At 37.6% G+C, this 20,778-nt stretch overlaps 1 protein-coding gene across 2 annotated transcripts in view; it reads right to left on the reverse strand.

Moving 5' to 3' along the window:
* Nucleotides 1-20,778, reverse strand: part of FNBP1L (formin binding protein 1 like) — a 120,741-nt gene that overhangs the window by 43,973 nt on the left and 55,990 nt on the right. For both annotated transcript variants that reach the window (XM_036256923.1, XM_036256922.1), the window contains exon 2: nucleotides 15,036-15,151. In XM_036256923.1, coding sequence (XP_036112816.1) covers nucleotides 15,036-15,151 — 116 coding nt within the window. The remainder of the gene's footprint in view (nucleotides 1-15,035; nucleotides 15,152-20,778) is intronic.

The following is a 20,778-nucleotide window of genomic DNA, read 5'->3' on the forward strand; positions in this document are numbered from 1 at the left end:
TGGTTCAGTAGTTAGAACGTTGGCCTGCACACCGAAGGGTAGCAGGTTTGATTCAAGGACATATACCTGGATTGCAGGTTTGATCCCCTGCCCCAGCAGGAGTCCAGCAGGAGGCAACCAATTGATGTGTTTCTTTCACATCAATGTTTCTATCTCTCCCTCCTCCGTTTCTGCTCTATCTAAAAATCAATGGGAAGGTATCCTTGGGTGAGGATTAACAACAACAACAACACAACAAAATTAAACACAGAATTTACATAGGATCCAGCAATTCCTCTTCTAGGTACATACCCAAAATAATATAAAACAGAGACTCAAACACATATTTGTAAACTCATGTTCACAGCATCATTATCCACAATAGACAAAAGGCAGAAACAACCCAAATGCCCATCAACAGATGAATAAATAAAAAGTGCTATATACATACAATGGAATAAAAAGAAAGGAAATTCTGACACATGCCCGAACATGGATCAACTCTTACAACATTACTTTTAGTGAAATAAGCCAATTACACATACTCTCTCTCACACACACAAATAATAATACTGTATAATACTGTATGATTTCACTTATGAGATACCTTGAGCAGACAAATTCATAAAGACAGAAAGTAGAATTGCTGGGGGCTGAAGGAAGAGGAAAATGGGAATTTGTTATTTCATAGGTACAAAGTTTGTTTTTCAAAATGATTAAGTTCTGGAGATTGGTTGCGTAACATTATTAACATACTTATCATGGCTGAAATGCACACTAGGTAAATTTAATGTTACATATATTTTACTGCAAATTTAAAAAATTAAAATTTTTAAAAAGGGATTACTATGGGGGGAAAAGAGAAACCTCTTTAATAAAAATAAATTAATAAAAAAAAATTTTAAAGGGATTACTACAAGTACTATTAGAGCAAATTCTGAATATTATTGTTTGTTTCACAAAGGGACATGCTTCATCCTCAATTATTATATCTCTACCAGTGGCAGATGCTGGAACAGACATATGACAAGAAGCGGACTTATGTATTTATGCCTAAAAGATCTAGAAGAGCCCTGGCCGGTTTGGCTCAGCGGTTAGAGCGTCGGCCTGCGGTCCTGAGAGACCCGGGTTCGGTTCCCGCTAAGGGCGCATACCTCGGTTGCAGTTTGTCCCCGGCCCTGGTCGGTTGTGCGGGTGGCAGCCACTCGATGTGTTCCTTTCGCATCGATGTTTCTCTCTCTCTCTCTGTTCCTTTCTCTCCCTCCCACTCTACCTGAACAAAAAATGGAAAAATGTCCTCGGGTGAGGATTAAAAAAACACACACACACAAAAAAAATAAACAAACAAACAAAAAAGATCTAGAAGAAAACCAAACAAGCTTTTATGGACATGAAGGTAAACAAAGTTAACATCTATTCTCATTTCTTAAATGCCAGTTCCTAGTTTTGCCTTATCTTCAGCATGTCAAAAGGTACACTGTACCTAAGATGTAAATGGGATGATGCATGTATAGAGTATCAGCTTTCTAGTCTATACCCAAAGAATATATGGAACAATTCACTGCTACATAGGATGTGAAAGGCATAACAATGTGGTTTGTAGGCAACTGCAGATCTTTCAAAAGAATATTTTCAAGTATGTTCTAGGAAACAGAGAAATTCTGTTCTGCAAACTGATAACTTGTATTTTCCTTCTAAATAATAGATTTTTAAAAAGAACTATATAATACCTTCATAGTCCTTGATTCAAATAAAGCAGCTAAATCTGTCTAATTTGCCTATATTTTATACATATAAGATGATAAAATAAACATTTTACCTCATTTTACTAATTGCTACACAATTGAAATGGCTACCAAAAAAAATAAATAACTTGGAAACAAAACCATTCAAAGCATTATGAAAGAACTAAGAACTTAACTAAGTGATCTACACAGCCAACACCATTTAACAACCAAATAATTATTTTTAGCTGTTTAAACAATATGGTCTTTAAGTCCTTTTCAGTGGAAAACTCTCTATCAAAATATTTGACACAACTGGTTAGAAATTATTTTCTTTCTTAAGAGTTCTATGTTTTACTTGTTGGGTTCTGCTTCAACATTTAACCTAAAAAAACATATACAAAAATCAGGCATAGGCTTTGCGATTCTTGTTAAGGTGATGAGCTTGAGTGTCTCTACTAGTAAAATGATAGAGTACACTGATTGAGTCATTCCACAATTTACTGGTGAATACTTTACAGGTCTTAGAAATACAATGGCACCCAAAGCAATATATAGATTCAACGCAATCCCCATCAAAATACCAACGGCATACTTCACAGAATTAGAACAATTACTTCAAAAGTTCATATGGAACCAAAAAAGGCCTCGAATAGCCACAGCAATCTTGAAAAGGAAGAACAAAGTTGGAGGGATCACAATACCAGATTTCAGGTTATACTACAAAGCCACTATAATCAAAACAGCCTGGTGCTGGCACAAGAACAGGTATATAGACCAGTGGAACAGAACTGAAAACCCAGAAATGGACCCAAGGCAATATGCTCAATTAATATTTGACAAAGGTGGCAAAAGCATACAGTGGAGTAAGGACAGCCTCTTTAATAAATGGTGCTGGGAAAATTGGACAGCTACTTGCAGAAAAATGAAACTAGACCATCAACTTACACCCTACACGAGAATAAACTCAAAATGGATAAAAGACTTAAATGTAACTCATGAATCCATAAAAATCCTAGAAGAGACTGTGGGCAACAAAATTTCAGACATCATACGCAGCAGAATTTTTACTGATACATCACCTAAGGCAATAGAAACAAAAGAGAAAATGAACACATGGGACTACATCAAACTCAAACGCTTCTGCACAGCGAAAGATACAATCATCAAAACAGAAAGGCTACCCACTGTATGGGAGAGCATAATTGCCAATGATATATCAGATAAGGGGTTAATTTCCAATACATATAGAGTGCTCAACTCCACAAAAGGAAGACAAAGAATCCAATTAAAAAATGGGCAGAGGAACTAAATAGACACCTCTCCAAACAGGACATACAAATGGCTAAGAAACATATGAAGAAATGCTCATCATCACTAATCATCAGAGAGATGCAAATCAAAACAACAATGAGGTATCACCTCACACCTGTCAGAATGGCCGCCATCAACAAATCATCAAACAACAAGTGTTGGCGAGGGTGTGGAGAAAAGGGGACTCTAGTGCACTGCTGGTGGGAATGCAGACTGATGCAGCCACTATGGAAAACAATATGGTGTCACCTCAAAAAATTAAAAATTGATCTTCCATTTGACCCAGTGATCCCACTTCTAGGAATATACCCTAAGAAGCATAAAACACCAATCAGAAAGAATATATGTACCCCCATGTTTGTAGCAGCACTATTTACAATCGCTAAGATCTAGAAACAGCCCAAGTGTCCATCAGTAGACGAATGGATCAAAAAGCTGTGGTACATATACACAATGGAGTACTACGCAGCGGTAAGAAAGAAAGATCTCTTATCCTTTGAGACTACATGGAGGGACCTTGAAAGTATCATCCTAAGTGAAACAAGCCAAACAGAGAAAGACAAGTTTCATATGATCTCACTTATTTGTGGAATATAATGTACATAACAGTTTGAGGAATGGGGTAGTCCCAGAGACGCGGAAGCGGGGTACAGAATGACAATTCCCTAAAGAGGGGGGAGGTGGGGGAGGGATGAACCACAGAACTTATGTGCATGTATGCATGAACAGTGGACATGTACAACAATCTGGGGAAAGGGCAGGGAGGGAGGGGGAGGGGGAATCAGTGGGGGGAAAAGGAGAAACATCTGTAACAAAAATTAATCAATAAAAAAATAAGGTGGAAAAAAAAATACAATGGCAACAAAGATCATCCAACTCTTGTGAAGATTAAATGAGACAGAAGCATATATAAAATGAAAATGACACTCAAAAACCCAGTTGTTGAAAATGTAGGTTAGTAGTTTGGTGCATAATTAACTTGGGTGGGGAGGAATCTTTCTAGGTAAAACAGAATAAAATGCGAAAAAAACAGAGCTCTATGGCACACAAGAAGTACAAGGAGAGGAGAAGAATGCCAATGAAGGAAAAAAACAAACAGCTAAAATATTCTGATAACTATATGAAGTCCAATCCAAACATATTATATAGTTCTATGATATTAAAGAAAGGTTCTCTAGCCTGACTGGTGTGGCTCAATGGACTTAACATTATCCCATGAACTGAAAGGCCCCGGTTCGATTCCTGGTCAGGGCATATGCCCAGGTTTCAGGTTCGAGCACCAGTGGAGGGTGTGCAGGAGGCAGCTGATTGATGTCTCTCTCTCTCTCTCTCCATTCCTCTATCTCTGGGAAAAAAAAAAATCAACTCAAACACATTTTAAAAAAAGAAAGGTTCTCTAATTACCATGCTGTTTCCTCTCCTCTGATAAATCAAGAAAAAATATCTAATTGAGTTAGAAGAATATTAAAGGCAAGACTAAGAGAAGTAAAGTGACATTAAGCTATCCCTAACTCCAATTTAGAACAGGTTATAGGAATAATAAAAGTAAAAGTATTTATCTTGAATTCTCATAATTAAAAACTGAATACTTTCTAAATGAGGCTTTAAAAACACCCAGAGGTATTCTTAATGTCTCTTCAAGAAGGAAATTTAAATAAATACGGCTTCTTAAAAGGTTCTTTCTTACCTTCCCTCGTGAGAAAAACATCTTCTTGAAAGAAAGCAAGAAGTATTCTAAAGTATTAACCAATTTTTAAATCTGTTCTTATCTTTATGGAAAAACATGCAACTAGACCTAAATTGATGAAGAACATAATTTACATTTTAATCAAATGTCTAATGTCACATTATAAACAGATGTTTGTTAGAGTATGTAAGGAAGTTTTTAAGTAACGTTTTCTTTCCTATTGTAAAATACTTTAGAGATCCAAAAATGTCTATGTCACACTAGGTTCTAGTGATAGGAAAAAAATCCTTGAGAATTATTCATTGCCTCTATGCTGAGAGGCAGCATAATTAATAACACCAAGAGTCCAGACTCTGCAGCCAGATTTCAATCTAGCTAGCTTTCTTCACCTCTCTATAACTCAATTTCCTAATATAAAAAACAATATATACATATATCAAACTAAAAAAGTTTTGAAACAGCAAAGCAAATCACAAAACGAAAAGACAGCCTACTGATTGGGAGAAGATATTCACCAATGATACATCTGGTAAAATTTTGGGTGTTACCCAAAATTTATGAAGAATGCATACAACTCAACACCAAAAAATAACAATAATCAATAATAATAATCCAATTGAAATGGGCAGAAGAGCTGAATAGACATTTCTCCAAAGAGGACATATGAAAAGATGCTCAACATCAATAATCAGAGAAATGCAAACTAAACCACAATGAGTTATCACCTCACACTCAACAACAAATGTTGGCAAGGACACAGAGAAAAGGGAACCCTTGTGCACTGTTGGTGGGAATGCAGATTGGTGCACCTATTAGGGAAAACAGTATGAAGCTTCCTCAAAAAATTAGAAATGGAACTGCCCGAAGACCCAGTGATTTTACTTCTGGGAATTTATACCAAGAAATCCAAAACATTAATTTAAAAGAATATATGCACCCATATGTTCATCGCAGCGTTATTTACAGTAGTCAAGATAAGGACACAACCCAAGTGCCCATCAACAGACGAGTGGATAAAAATGTGGTACATATATGCAATGGAATATTACTCAACCATAAAAAAGAATACAATTTTCCCATTTGTTAACAACATGAATGGACCTAGAGGGTATTATGTTAAGTGAAGTTAAGTCAGAGAAAGTCAAATACTATATGTTTTCACTTATACAGAAACAGACTCATAGATGCAGAGAAGAAAAGCATATACAAAAAAGTGCTTGCTCTGCTCTGTGTCAAGCATTGTTCTAGAAGCTAGGAATAAATAGTGCTCAGGACAAACAAATATCTCTTTTTTCTGTGGAGTTTACATTTTAGTAGGGGGATTGTATTCCAGAATTAAGAGGCAAAAATTATTTAGTCAATAAATCATCTGGTTTGGACACCTAGATATGTACCCAGGCAGGCTCAGTAACAGTGTAATAGAAACTAATGAGAATGAAAGAGTTTCCACAGAATCCAATTCTTTAAAGAAATTCAATCTGAACCCCAAAATATGAGAATAGTTCCTACTGCCTGTATCCAGATGCTGCTATTACGGTTTACTACATTAAACAGTTGATCAAAAACTCAGGAGAGGCCACAGCCGTCAAAAGTTAATAATAATACCCAGCTGGTGTGGCTCAGTGGATTGAGCATCATGCCATGGACTGAGAGGTCCGGTTCAATTCCTGGGCAGGGCATATGCCTGGGTTGCTGACTCAATCTCCAGTAGGGGCATGCAGAAGGCAGCGATCAATGTTTCTCTCCCTCCCTTCCCCTCTCTCTAAAAAATCTATAAAAACCTATTAAAAAAACAAAAAAGAGTTAAAAGTGGTGGAACAAATAATAAAAAATAATAATCTCCATTTTTGGAAAGTCAGTACAAAGATGAGCTCCCTGGCTTCTTCTGAGACTTAACAGGGACACAGAAAATTCTGATAAAGAAGCATGAAAAAGTAAAGGTTAAACAGAAAATAAAGGCTGGTACTATTTAGACTATTCTATATCTAAGACTACTCTATTTGGAACAGCTTTTAGTAGAACCACCACCTCATCACAGTGATGTACCACTGACCCTTGAACAATGGAGGTTTGAACTGCAGAGGTCAATTGAAAAAAATCTTCATATAGGTAAACTGATGCAATAATAGTCAACTGTGTATCACACAAATGCTAGTACAGATAGAAAACAATACTTAGTCAAAACTACAACATAAGGGCAGACATTCTAATTTCTAAACTAAACCAAAACACAGCTCATTCAATTATTTACTCATTCAATTTATATTCACTCAGCTCTAGAGGTACCGGCTATGTTGCCAGGCTTGGCAAGGGTACAGAATTAAACATAAGATAAAAAGGTATTTAGAGAGTGAGATCCGAGATGGTAGCAGAAAAGGTGGATGGTACACTTACCTACTCCCAGAATCAAACTGAAATTACAACTAAATTTTAGAACAATCATTCTGAATAACCAACTGAACATTAGCTGAAGAGAAGTCTCATAACCAAGGATTTACAGAAGAAGCCACACTGAGACTGGTAGGAAGGGCAGAAATGCAAAAAGGGCTGGCCCCGCTCCCACAGGCAGCAGCTGAGGTTCTGAAGGGATATCTCAGCTGCAGGGGGTTCCCACTGAGAAGCATGAGCCCTAAAACCCAAATTGGGCTCCCCAGCCCAAAGCACCAGAGCTAGGAAGAGGTGCCCACATAAACATCTGGCTGTGAAAAGCAACCGGGTTTCTTTCCACCAAGAAGAGGCAGAAGTTGCTGGAGGCACTGGCACTCTCTTAAAGGGCCACTGCACTAAATCTCATTTGCAGCCATTCACCCTGGGCACCTGCAGAGGAAGGGCAAAGCAGACTAGAGTCACTTGAGTACAGTCAGATGATTGTGGCTCTGGGGAGGGAGCTGAAGGAAGAGCTGGCAGGATCCCTATTCTGAATCACTCTGCCATACTGCAGACGCCATCTTTCTTGGGTGGAGCACTCTTCTCCCTGCAGCATCAGCCTGGGGGAAAGCAACAGTCCCATGCTGTGGAGCTTGCTTACCCTCTGAGGAGTACACCCAGAGGGGGATCTCATCAGGGTGTCTTGAAACTTTTCCTGACTTGCTCTGGGGCCTGGGGCCTTGGTGCACAGTTTGGTCCATCCTGTGCACACCCAGCCCCAGAACAGACAGCCACAAATTTGTTCACTTGTAGCTGCAAACCTGTTATCAAGGACCAGTCATAGGCAGCATCTTACACTGGCTTACTCCAGAGTCCCTACCAAGAGGCTCAGAAGCAACACACCCAGTGACAAGCTTCAGACATCAGAGCACGATCCAATAAGCTTCACAAGCAGAATATCCAAAGGGATATTGTGGCAGGCATCAGACCCTGCTGAGGCAAAATCCACTTCATGTGGTCAGCAACTCACACTCCGTGGCTGGGGCTGAGCCTCACAATCAGCCAGCCTGAGGGTCAATCCCACAAACAAAAGGCTAATAGCAATGAAGACTCAATTATAACAGAAAGGGCCACATAACCCACACAAGGGACATTCCTAGAGCACCCAGCTCAGGCATCAAGGAGACTGCACCACTGGATCACACAGGATACCTACTATATAAGGCCACCCCATGAAGATTGTAAGTCACAGCAGATATATACAAAGAGGCAGCCAAAACGGGGAGACAAAGAAACAGGCCCCAAATGAAAGAACAAGAGAAATATCCAGAAGAGCAAAATGAAATGCAGGCAAGGAATTTATCAGATATAGAGTTCCAAAGTAATGGTCACAATGATGCTCAACACATGAAAAAGGACATAGAAACCATAAAAAAGAACCCATCTGAAATGAAGAATACACTGCAAGAAATATACAGTAGGATGGATGAAGCAGAGGATTGAATCAGCGATTTGAAAGACAAGGTTGGAAAAAAAACACCCAATGAGAGCAGGGGGGGAAAAAAGAATTTTTAAAAATGAGGAACCCAGCTGATGTAGCTCAGTGGTTGAGCATCAACCCATGCAACAAGAGATCACCGATTCAATTCCCAATCAGGGCACATGCCCAGGTTGTGGGCCCAATCCCCAGCAGGGTCATGCAGGAGGCAGCCAATTGATGGTCTCTCATCAACATTTCTATCTCTCTCTCCCTTCCTCTCTCTCTAAAATCAATAAAGAAAAATCATTTTAAAAAATAAAATAAGTAAATAAAAAATGAGGATAGTTTAAGGGAACTTTGGGACAACATGACATGTAATAATATCCACATCATAGGGGTACCAGAAAGAGAAGAGAGAAAACAAGGGATTGAGAACCTATTTGAAAGAATAACGAATGAAAACTTCCCTACCCTGGCGAAGAAAATAGACACCCCAGTTCAGGAAGTGCAGAGAGTCCCAAACAAGATGAACCCAAAGATGCCCCCACCAAGACACATCATAATTAAAATGGCAAGGGTTAAGGACAAAAAGAGACTCTTAAAAGCATTAAGAGAAGACACTTAGTTACCAACAAGGGAGCTCTCATTAAGACTGTCAGCTGATTTCTCAACAGAAACATTTGAGGCCAGAAGGGAGTGGCAAGAAATACTCCCGGTGATGAAAAGCATGAACCTACAACAAAGACTACTTTACCCAGCAAAACTATCATTTAAAATTGAAGGACAAATAAAGAGCTTCCCAGACAAGAACAAGCGAAAGAAAGTAGTTCATTACCACCAAACCAGTATTCCATATTCCAAGAAATATTAAAGATGATGACGAAAGAAAACAAAAAACAGAGGAACACAGAGGCAATGAATGCAAACCTATCAATAATTGCTTTATAAGTATATGATAGTCTATTCAAAAAATAGTGTTGAGAAAATTGGAGAGATACATGGAAAAAAGTGAAACTAGACTACCTTCTTACACCGCACACGAGAATAAACTCAAAATGGATTAAAGACTTAAATGTTATTAAACCATAAAAATTCTATAAGAAAACATAGGCATGCCCGGCCGGCATGGCTCAGTGATTGAGTGTCGACTCGACACTCGGTTGCCGGTTCGATTCCCAGTCAGGGCACATGCCCAGGTTGTGGGCCAAATCCCCAGTGGAGGGTATGCAGTGGCCAATCAATGTTCTCTCTCATCCATGTTTCTCTCTCTCTTTCCCTCTCCCTTTCTCTCTAAAATCAATAAAGAAAAAAAATTTTTTAAAAAGAAAACATAGGCAGCAAAATCTCAAGACATTTCTCGTAGCAATATTTTTCTGATATATTTCCTCAGGCAAAGGAAACAAAAGAAAAAAAAGAAATGTGACTACATCAAACTAAAATGTTTTCTCACAGCAAAAGAAACTATCAACAAAATCAAAAGACAAACCACTGGATGGGAGAACATATTCACCAATGATATATCTGATAAGAGGTTAGTTTCCAAAATATATAAAGAACTAATAAAACTCAACACCAAAAATAAACAATCAAATTTAAAAATGGGCAAAACACCTGAATAGACATTTCTCCAAAATAGGCCAATAGACATATGAAAGGATGCTCAACATCAATAATCATCAGAGAAATGCAAAATAAAATTACAATGAGAGCCCAGCCGGTGTGGCTAAGCAGTTAGAGCGTTGGCCTGTGGACTAAAGGGTCTTGGGTTTCATTCCCCATCAAGGGCACATATCTGGGTTGTAGGTTCAATCCCGGCCATGGTTGGGGTTGTGTGGGAGGCAACCAATCGATGTGTCTCTCTCACATCTATCTCTCTTTTTCTCTCTCTGTCTCCCTCCCTCCCTTCCATTCTATCTTAAAAAATAAAAAACACCACAATGAGATATCACCTCACACCTGTCAAAATGGCTGTCATCAATAAATCAACAACCAACCAGTGTTGGTGAGGATGTAGAGAAAAGGGAAACCTCATACACTGTTGGTGGGAGTGCAGACTGGTATAGCAACTGTGGAAAGCAGTATAGTTACCCCCAAAAATTAAACATAAAACTGGCCTTATGACCCAGCAATTTCACTTCTGGGAATTTATCCAAAGAAACCCAAGACACTAATTTGAAAGAATACATGCACCCCTACGTTCACTGCAGTGTTACTAACAATAGCCAATATCTGGAAGCAGCCTAAGTGTCTATCAGTAGATGAGTGGATAAAAAAGCTGTGATGTATTTACATAATGGAACACTACTTTGCTGTAAAAAAGAAGGAACTCTTACCCTTTGCAACAGCATAGATGGACCTGGAAAGCATTATGCTAAGTGAAAATAAGCCAGTCAGTGAAAGACAAGTACCATATGATGTCACTCATATGTGGAATCTGATTAACAAAATGAACTATCAAGCAAAACAGTGACAGACTCATAGATAGAGAACAGGCTGACAGCTGTTGGTGTGGGGGTGGGGTAGGGGATGAGAGGGCAGGTGGAGGGACTGAGCAAAAAAAAAATTTTAAAAAGAGAAAAAAAGGGGGTTATTTAGAGAGATTTCTTCTCTGGTTAATAAAAGCGTAGCTTTCAGGCTTCCTACTGTCCAATCTATTTCTCTTAGTATACCACACTGCCACATTTGAACCAAAATGAAATGGTCTGAGGTGGAAGTAGGGTAATATAACTTCATGTAATCTCTATGCTAGAACTTAACACTATAGTTATTTTTACTAGCAAAAAATAAAATGACACTCACCTAATATGTATATAGTTGATTTTTTTAACTTAGAAATTTTAGTTAATCTCTGCCACACAAATATAAGTTTATTAAAAGAATAACTGAATTCAGTTTTTTATGTCTACAAACATAAAACACCCTACCAAGTTATCTGAAATCACCATTTATCATCCATCAAAATGGACATGACTCAACTGACTATACCTATGTCTTCAAAAATTACTAGATGCTTTATTTTCTATTTATTCCCATCCTCAAACCACTACCAAAAATCAAGACAAAATTAAACCAAAACCATCAAAACAGACAAATAAAAGAGATGAAAATAAACTGGGGGTACCAATGGCTGAAAAACTTTAATAACTTGCAATATAGGGTGGGGCAAATGTAGGTTTACAACTGTTTGTATGGAAAATAATACAGTAACTAATAAATAATAATACAAGAATAAACTATTTCACGTACTCACAACTGTAAACCTATGTTTGCCCCACCCTGTATGTTTAAAATATAAATGGTTAACATACTGAATATAGTTTTGTTTAGGAGGGAAAAAAGATGCCTGCTATGAAAGAAATTGTCCTCTGCAGTAGCATAAACAGGAGGGAGTTAATCAAAAGAATGTTTTCATTAAAGAAGAGGAAATAAACAAGGCAAACCTCTTCCCTTTGGACAAAACAGGTATTATAAAGAGCAGCTGACAATTCAATCATTTACTAAGTATTAATCTGAAGCAGCAAATCTCAATATAAAGGGCAGGGAATGGGTGGTTTAAAGTTATATATATATATATATATATACACACACAATATATATATATATACACACGTGTCTTCCCAACTAGTCCTTACTGAAATTCCTCGACGTCTTCCAATAACCCTACCCTTGTTAAGAATCACTGCAAGTGAGAGCCATTGTTAGGATACAAATCACTGATCTAGAGATCTGTACATAATAAACTCTACTTTCTCACTGCAGAATAATATTTTTCATGTAATATAATTGCAGGTTCCAGCCATCTTTGCTTCAATTAACTGGTGTTCAAATCTCTTTTTGCAAGTAAGTAAAAATTATAATGATTATTATCAGTCACAAAACAGAGACAAAGGCAACAAGTCTGCCTTTTGATCAGTCCTGTTATTTTGGTAAAATGTTGGCCATCCTGAAACCCTTGAAGCCCATATTCCAGATTGCTCAAGTTTTACCTTACAAATTACCAATTTTTATTTTATAATTTGTTATAAGATTCTCTTTTGAAGTATACCACATTTTTTGCTTAAAAACAAGTGTTTTAAACTATAAAAATAATACACAATTGTTGAAAAGACTTCAATAATTATAAACTGTAAATAAAAAAGTTCCTTCCCTTACCATCCCCACTCCATTCTCCAGGGGATAACTGCTATAAAACAATTTGGCTGTATCCTTCTGGATCTCTTGAGAATACATACAAATTGTATGCATAACTGTATACCCAAACTTGAGTAAGCAAAGAGATTTGCAATACACTCAGTTCTACAACTTGTTTTTTACAGTAATGGATTAAATAGCTGTTTAAGTGCGCTGAACACCTCATGTATTTAAACTCCATATTCCATGGTATTTTTCATCATTCCCTTACTGAAAGGTAATTTTACACCAGAAACTTTTAAAAATCTGTTTATTATAATATTTTAATCTTTTCCTTTGTCTGTCATTTCACAATGCCATCACTATATTTTCTATAGCATTTCCTCTCCTCACTTCTACTAGAAAACTTGGAATCCAGAGATTTAATATGCTGGATTTGTGATCAAATTAAAACTCAAATGAGGGCCCTGGCCAATTTGGCTCAGCAGTTAGAGCGTCAGCCTGCGGTCCAGAGCGACTGGGGTTAGGTTCCTGCTAAGGGCACACGTACCTCAGTTGCAGTTTGTCCCCCACCCTGGTTGGGTTGTGCGGGAGGCAGCCACTCAATGTGTCCCTTTCACGTCGATGTCTCTCTCTCTTCCTCTCTCTCCTTCCCACTCTATCTGAACAAAAAAATGGAAAAATGTCCTCAGGTGAGGATTAAAAAAAAAAACTTAAATGAGGAAATTTTTGTTGTTGTTTACATGTGAATACAATACTGATGGCTATTTTAACTTCTCAGGGGTCCTTAATACTGCTAGATCCTTGAGTGGTAAAGTTCCCAGATTGTAACTTTTGGAGAGGTGAAATATCATCACTATTATTATTAATATATTAACAGGTTCTCTCTTTATATTCTCAAGTGGGAAATACTTGCTTTAAAAAAAAAAAAAGACAAAAATAGATGAGGAAATTAGCATGATACCCCTTTCAGTAAATGTCATAATAGTGTGTGCATCTTTATAAAAATATTATACATAATATATTAATTATACTTGTCTAATTCCATCCCTATATCCAGTCAGTTGATTGTATAAACCACTATTATTGTAGTGGACACATGTGGTTTATCATGCAACCATCACCCCCTCCTTCTGCAATCCACTACCTTAAATTTCTTTTGGATGACCACCCCTCCCCCATCATTAGCTATAAGTCATTCTAATTACTCTCACCTCAGTGAATCGTTCAGGATAAGCATATAACCTAAACAGGGTCAGCATGACAAAAGGAGACCTTTGCTGGGACTTCTGGAGAAAGAGGCTGATACAAGCTTGCATTCTGCTTTCCTTCTATTACCTTACTCTCCCTTTCTTCACTTCCTTCCTTCTTTCCTATCCTCTCTCCTTCCCCAAACGCACAATAGAGAAAACCTTAATTCTTGCCCAGAATTTAAGAGCATAAAAATATGAAATCTAGAGCTAAGAAGGCAGAAAGGATGGAACGGAACCTGAGGACAAAGGCAACAAGGGGAAGCAGAATCCAGAAATGGAGACTGGACACATTTGATTCCAGAATCAAACAAGCCTGGAACGCTTAGTCATGTGTGCCTGTTTAGGCTGGATTTTCTGTCATTTGCAATATACAGAATCTTTTTTTTTTTGGTACGTGCCCCTAGCGAGAACCGATCCCAGGACTCTGGTCCGCAGGTCAAAGCTCCAACCACTGAGCAAACCGGCCAGGGCACAATATACAGAATCTTAATCCCTATCCCTAGAACCTTATATTGATTTGTGTCTAGTCTTAAGACTTCAAGTACCACTTTTATTAAATAAGTTCCAGAAAAACTACTTGTCAGGCTGTGGTCTAACAACGATCTTCTGCTTGAACAAAATTTCTAGATTAATTCCATTTGTTTTAAGACTAAACCCTTCCCTTTAAAATTTTATCTTCCAAGACATATTCCAAAATCACTTTCATCAATAATATATTATGATTTTTGACAGAAAGAAACTCAAGTCAGCACACTCAATTTCTAAGTCATAGAAACTCTAAAAAAATGAGAAACTGAAGAAATCTTCAACGATTCAGAAAGGTTACTAAAGCAAAAAACTACAAAGGAATAAAAATGTAAAGTACAGGCATTTCTTTTTCCTGGCATTTAGCTTCCTGGTTTTAGGATTTTAAGTATCTTTCTGAAATGAAAGCTACTTATGATTTAAATGGATCACTAAAACAAGCCAGTTACCTAATTCAATCTACTTCAATGAAAAACAGAATTTGATCTCTAGTATATCACAAAGACCTAACACCCAACTATTTTAACATGTAATTTCACTTCTGAGAATTGGAAAAAAAAAAAAAAGTAACTTACCTCAATTGTTTTGCATAGTTCTGTTCAATTTCTATCCTCTCTTTAACAAATTTGGCATATCTTTCCAAGAAGTCAATTCCCCATTGCGTATGCTTATCTAAGCTGTCGAACTGATCCTAGAAAAGGAAGGTAAAAACACATTTAAAAGTCTAATTTTATTCACAAATGCTTTAACTAGCTTCTAATATCTGTTCAGAGAGGCAGTGAGGCATAAAAGGAAAAACCTAGGCTCTTCTGCTTGTCCCCACCCACGGCATCCTTTAAGACCTAGACAGAAATCAGTTCCTCAGCATAAATCATGCTACTTAATGTCTGAAGGCCTTTACATAGGTGGTTCTCCCTGGCTGCAACATCCTCCCCTCGGCACCTTTTTGCACTCTTACTCCTCCTTTGAGATTCAGTTCAGACACTCTGTCCTCCAGAAAATGGCCTTAAACTCACAGACTGGAATAAGTGGTCTTTGTCTGGGTCCCAAGACTCCACCAAAATTACAATCTTATTCACTTGCCGTACTATACTGACGGCAGACACCATGTATTACTCAACTCTGAGTTGGCAAGGCATAAGCACCATACATGCCTGACACCACAGCAGGCACTCAATAAAGATTTGTTTAGTTGGATAGAATCAAATATTAAATAGGTTCATATTCTGGGCTCTGCAATTACCAGATGTCTGACCCTTGGGCAAGTTACCAAGGCTGTTTCTGAACTCTTTCCATCTTAAAATGGGAGTACCATCAACTACCTCAATAGGATTATGGTGAAGTCCTTAAGTGTTCTGAAATACAATACACACAATACTAACGAATACATTGTCCTAAAAGACTTTTTCAATTCTCAAAAACTATTCCCTTCTGCTTGAAAAACCATCATTTCCTATGCCTTAAAAATAATCTCCAAATTGACTAATAAATGGGTGCTCTCACCCTCTCCTATATCTCAAGTCTACGACACTGATAAAATATTCAAATGATCTTTCTATATTCTTGCTGCTTTTCTTTCCTAAATCACCCACAGTTTAATCACATTTGTTATTTATAAATTAATTTCCAAGTCTTTGCTTTTTATCTCTTTCCCTTATCCCTATTTCCTTAAATCATTTTAAAATTCTACTGGTACAAGTAAATTCTCTCTAAACAGCAGAAATACAATTCACCTGCCTATCATAGTTTAATATTACCACTTTAATTCTAGTCTTTCATGCAACTCTTCCATTATCATTTGGCTTCCTATGTAGTCTTGAAAACTGCAAGAGAATGTACTGCTCAGTAAACTTAATTGGTATATTGGTAATATGTCCCATTATAAATTGGAGCTCCCTTTCAAATTTAAAAACTCTCAACAAAAAATATTGCAAAAGCCTGGCTGGTGTGGCTCAGTGGATTAAACGCTGTGCCATGGACTGAGAGGTCCTGGTTCAATTCTAGGTCAGGGCACATGCCCAGGTTGCAGGCTCAATCCCCAGTGGGGGGGAGGGGAAGTGCGGGGGTTCAGGAGGCAGCCAATCAATGTTCCTCTCTCACATCGATGTTTCTCTCTTTCCCTTCCTCTCTAAAAAAAAAACAAACAAACAAAAAAACAAAACATTTTTTTAAAGTTGAAAAAAAATGGTCTGAAGTTAATCATCCTTCATTTTTCCAAAATGCTTCAGTTTCTTGCCATCATCTTCTTACCATATTTTGTATATTTATCTTCTAGATGAACTCTCCAAATTTTTATTACAAACCACTCCCTCATCAGTAAAATATGAAAAAATAATTTTATTATATGTATATTTCTGAATTATACACACTATACTATTATATTATGTAATTATAAAATCCACCAAAAAATAGAAATTTTAAAAAGAAATGAAGTAAATATTATCTTTAAACAGTATTTTTACTTATTTAACAAACAAACAAAAGCCTTTTAAAATGTTAATGATTTGCCTGGCTGATGGGACTCAGTAGTTGAGCATTGACATGCACCAAGAGGTCGCTGGTTTAATTCCTAGCCAGGGCACGTGCCCAGGTTGTGAGCCCAATCCCCAGTAGGGGGGAGGCATGCAGGAGGTGGGCAATCAGTGTTCTCTCTCATCGACGTTTCTGTTTCTATCTCTTTCTCCCTCTCCCTTCCTCTCTCTAAAATTTTTAAAATAAAATATTAACAATTTTAGTGAGAGCAATGACTTGAATATGAATGACTCATTATTTCTAAAATCTTGGTTTAATATCTAAAGGCAAAACAAACTGATGCCTTGGTTCTAAACTGGGACATTTCGTTTCTAATGGCTGTCATAGCTGGGGAAACAAATGACACCTTACAAAAATATAAAGAGCTACATGGAAAAAGTTCACTGTTAACTGTATTTTCCCATTCTTTTACCAACCTCATCTACCAATATGCAAAGGTTTATATTAAAATTTGTTTATATTAATATATGCTAATAAATGTCCTTGATGTCAGTCTGTGATTTTTACAAACTAATCAGAAAACAGCCCTGGCCGGTTTGCTCAGTGGTTAGAGCATCGGTCCGTGGACCAATGAGTCACGGGTTTAATTCCAGTCAAGAGCACGTACCTCGGTTGTGGTTTGTCCCTGGCCCTGGTTGGGAGGCAACCAGTCAATGTGTTCCTCTCACATTGATGTTTCTGTTTCTCTCTTTCTCTTTCGCTCTCGCTCCCGCTCCCGCTCCCTCCTTCCCTCCCTCCCACTCTATCTGAAGATAAATAGAAAAAAAAATCCTCGGGTAAAGATTAAAAAAAATAAAAGAAAACATTTCATCTTTACTTTTTTTTTCTTTGATTTTGAGAGAGAGAGAAAGGGAGAGGGAATGAAAGAGAAAGAAACATTGATGAGAGAGAACATCAACTAGCTGCCTCCTGCATGCCCCCCACTGGGGATTTGGCCCACAACCTGGGCATGTGCCCTGACTGGGAATTGAACCAGTGACCTCTTGGTCCATGGGTTGATGCTCAACCATTGGGCAACACTGGTCGGGCTTATCTTTACATTTTTAACAAACAGGTTCAAACTCTATTAAAACTGACTGTGATATGATTTTATGTGCCAATTTGGCTGGGCCATACTGTCCAGATACCTAGTCAAATATTATCCTGGATGTTTCTGTGAAGGCATTTTTTTTGGATGATATTAATATTCAAATTGGTGAATTTGGAATAAAGCAGATTACCCTCCATAATGTGGGTGGGCCTCATCCAATCGGTTGAAGGCCTTACTAGAACAAAGACTGACCTTCCCCATGCAATAAGCAATACTGCCAGCTGATTATCTTTAGAACGCAACTCTTCCCTGGACCTACATTGCAGAGTTTAGATTTGTCAAGTTTGCAAAACTGTGTGACCCAATCTTTATAAATCAATATCTATCTATTTATTTACACACACACACACACACACACACACACACATCCTGCTGGTTCTATTTCTCTGGAGAATTCTAATAGATTAACTTTAAAACAAGTAAAACATTTCTGTTTTCAAGTGTTATAAGTGTGTAGATATTATATTTGTAGGGGACACACATCATTTCAGCAAAATTATATAATGCTGTATGTATTTCCAAACATTCATCATCAAAATGCTTTCTCCTCCATAGCTCAAGTTTCTTTGGAAAAGCAGCTATTCACTCACTATTAAAATTTCCCTTTTATCTTGAAGAGACAGATTAAATTTTCTCAAAAATACCTGCTAGGAAAGTGTATTACTAACAATCATTAAAGTCAACAAATTTGAAACAGGAGATAAAGAGCAAACCTGTGTGAAACAAAGATATTCAATGGTCCCTCTCTGTTTCATTTGGAAATACTATAAAAAGTCTATCTAGTATATTTTTAAAATTACTTTTATAAAGTTAACCATAATAAAAATATGCTGTAATAGTCTCTAGACTTTTGGCTTTAACTTTCTTTGTTTACCTATAAATGATGACATGAATAAATTGCAACCATATCCCTATTTCCTTCTAAAAATTCCAGTCAGTGTACTGCTAGTTATTACATGGTTTTTACATGATTATCTTCATGGTTATTACATGATTTTTTTTCCCCCACAAAACACTGTTTAAGTCATTTACTGTTGAGAATAAATATTCTTCAACACAACTTTCCTTTAGTGGTTCACAGAAAAAGTTCTAAATATACTTCATTACTGAAACAGAATCTAGAAAATATTGCAAGGTGAGATGCTAGAAACATCTGTACGTTAATCAAACTGTATAGCAAATTTTCAACATTTAATTTTCCCTAAAAAAAATTTCTTTTTTTTTTTTAAATCATCCTCACCCGAGGACATTTTTCCATTTTTTGTTCAGGTAGAGTGGGAGGGAGAGAGAGGAACAGAGAGAGAGAGAGAGAATCATCGATGTGAAAGGAACACATCGAGTGGTTGCCACCCGCACAACCAACCAGAGCCAGGGACAAACTGCAACCGAGGCACGTGCCCTTAGCGGGAACTGAACCTGGGTCTCTCCGGACCGCAGGCCGATGCTCTAACCGCTGAGCCAAACCGGCCAGGGCTAAAAAACATTTCTTTAAGGGGTGTTATCCATTACAGAGCATTAGTTTGTCACCATGTTGTTATACATATGTCACTACTTTTACAACAAAAGAGCAAATGTATTTCTAATAACATGCTGTCTTTCATCAGTAAGTCTGAAATTTCAAGAGGATTCCAGGACACTGATGTTCATAGCAATATTATTCACAATAACCAAAAGGTAAAAGCAACCCATGTGTCCATCAACAGATGAATGAATAAGCAAAATGTGGTATGCAGGTAACAATGAAATATTACTCAACCATAGAAGGAATATTCTGACACATGCTGCAACATGGATGAACCCTGAAGAAATGCTAAGTGAAATAATCCAATCACAAAGGACAAATACTATGATTCCATTCATCTGAAGTACCTAGAGTGGTCAAATACATAGAGATAGAAAGTAAAAATGTCATTCCCAAGGGCTGAGGGGAGGAGAGAATGGAGAGTCACTGTTTAATGGGTAGAATTTCCATTTGAGAAGATGAAAGATGCTCTGGAGCTGAATGGTGGTGATGACTGCCCAACACTATGAATACACTTAATGCCACTGAAATGTACACTTAAAGTGGTAAGTTTTATGTTCTCTATATTTAACATAATAAGGGGGAGGAGGAAACTTCTAAACATCAATAAATTCAGTAAAATTTAAAATAGTCTTGATTTTTTTTTTAAACCCTCACAGGAGGATATTTTTCCATTTATCTTCAGATAGAGAGGGAGGGAAGGAGGATGGAAGGGAGGAAGGGGGGAGAGAAAGAGAGAGACAGAGAGATCAGTGTGAGAGCACATGGATTGGTTGCCTCCCTCACGACCCTGACCGGGGCCAACCGCAAGGGAGGTACATGCCCTTGACTGGAATTGAACCCGTGACCCTTCAGTCAGCGGGCCGAGGCTCTAACCACTCAGACAAATCAGCGAGGTCTAAATATGTTTTTATTGATTTTTTATAGAGAAGAAGGGAGAGAGAGAGAGAAACATGGATGTGAGATAAACACTGATTGGCTGCCTCCTACACGCCCCCTACTGGGGATGGAGCCTGCAACCTGGGCAAGTGCCCTAACCAGGAATTGACAGGGACCTCTCAGTCCATGGGACAACAATCAATCCACTAAGCCACACCTCCTGGGTGGTTATCATATGATTTTAAACATCACTAAGAGACTGCAGATGCATGATCTGGGTTTTATTTTTCACACT

Source organism: Molossus molossus, unplaced genomic scaffold (genome assembly GCF_014108415.1).
Source record: "Molossus molossus isolate mMolMol1 unplaced genomic scaffold, mMolMol1.p scaffold_m16_p_12, whole genome shotgun sequence".
NCBI classification, from domain to species: Eukaryota; Metazoa; Chordata; class Mammalia; order Chiroptera; family Molossidae; genus Molossus; species Molossus molossus.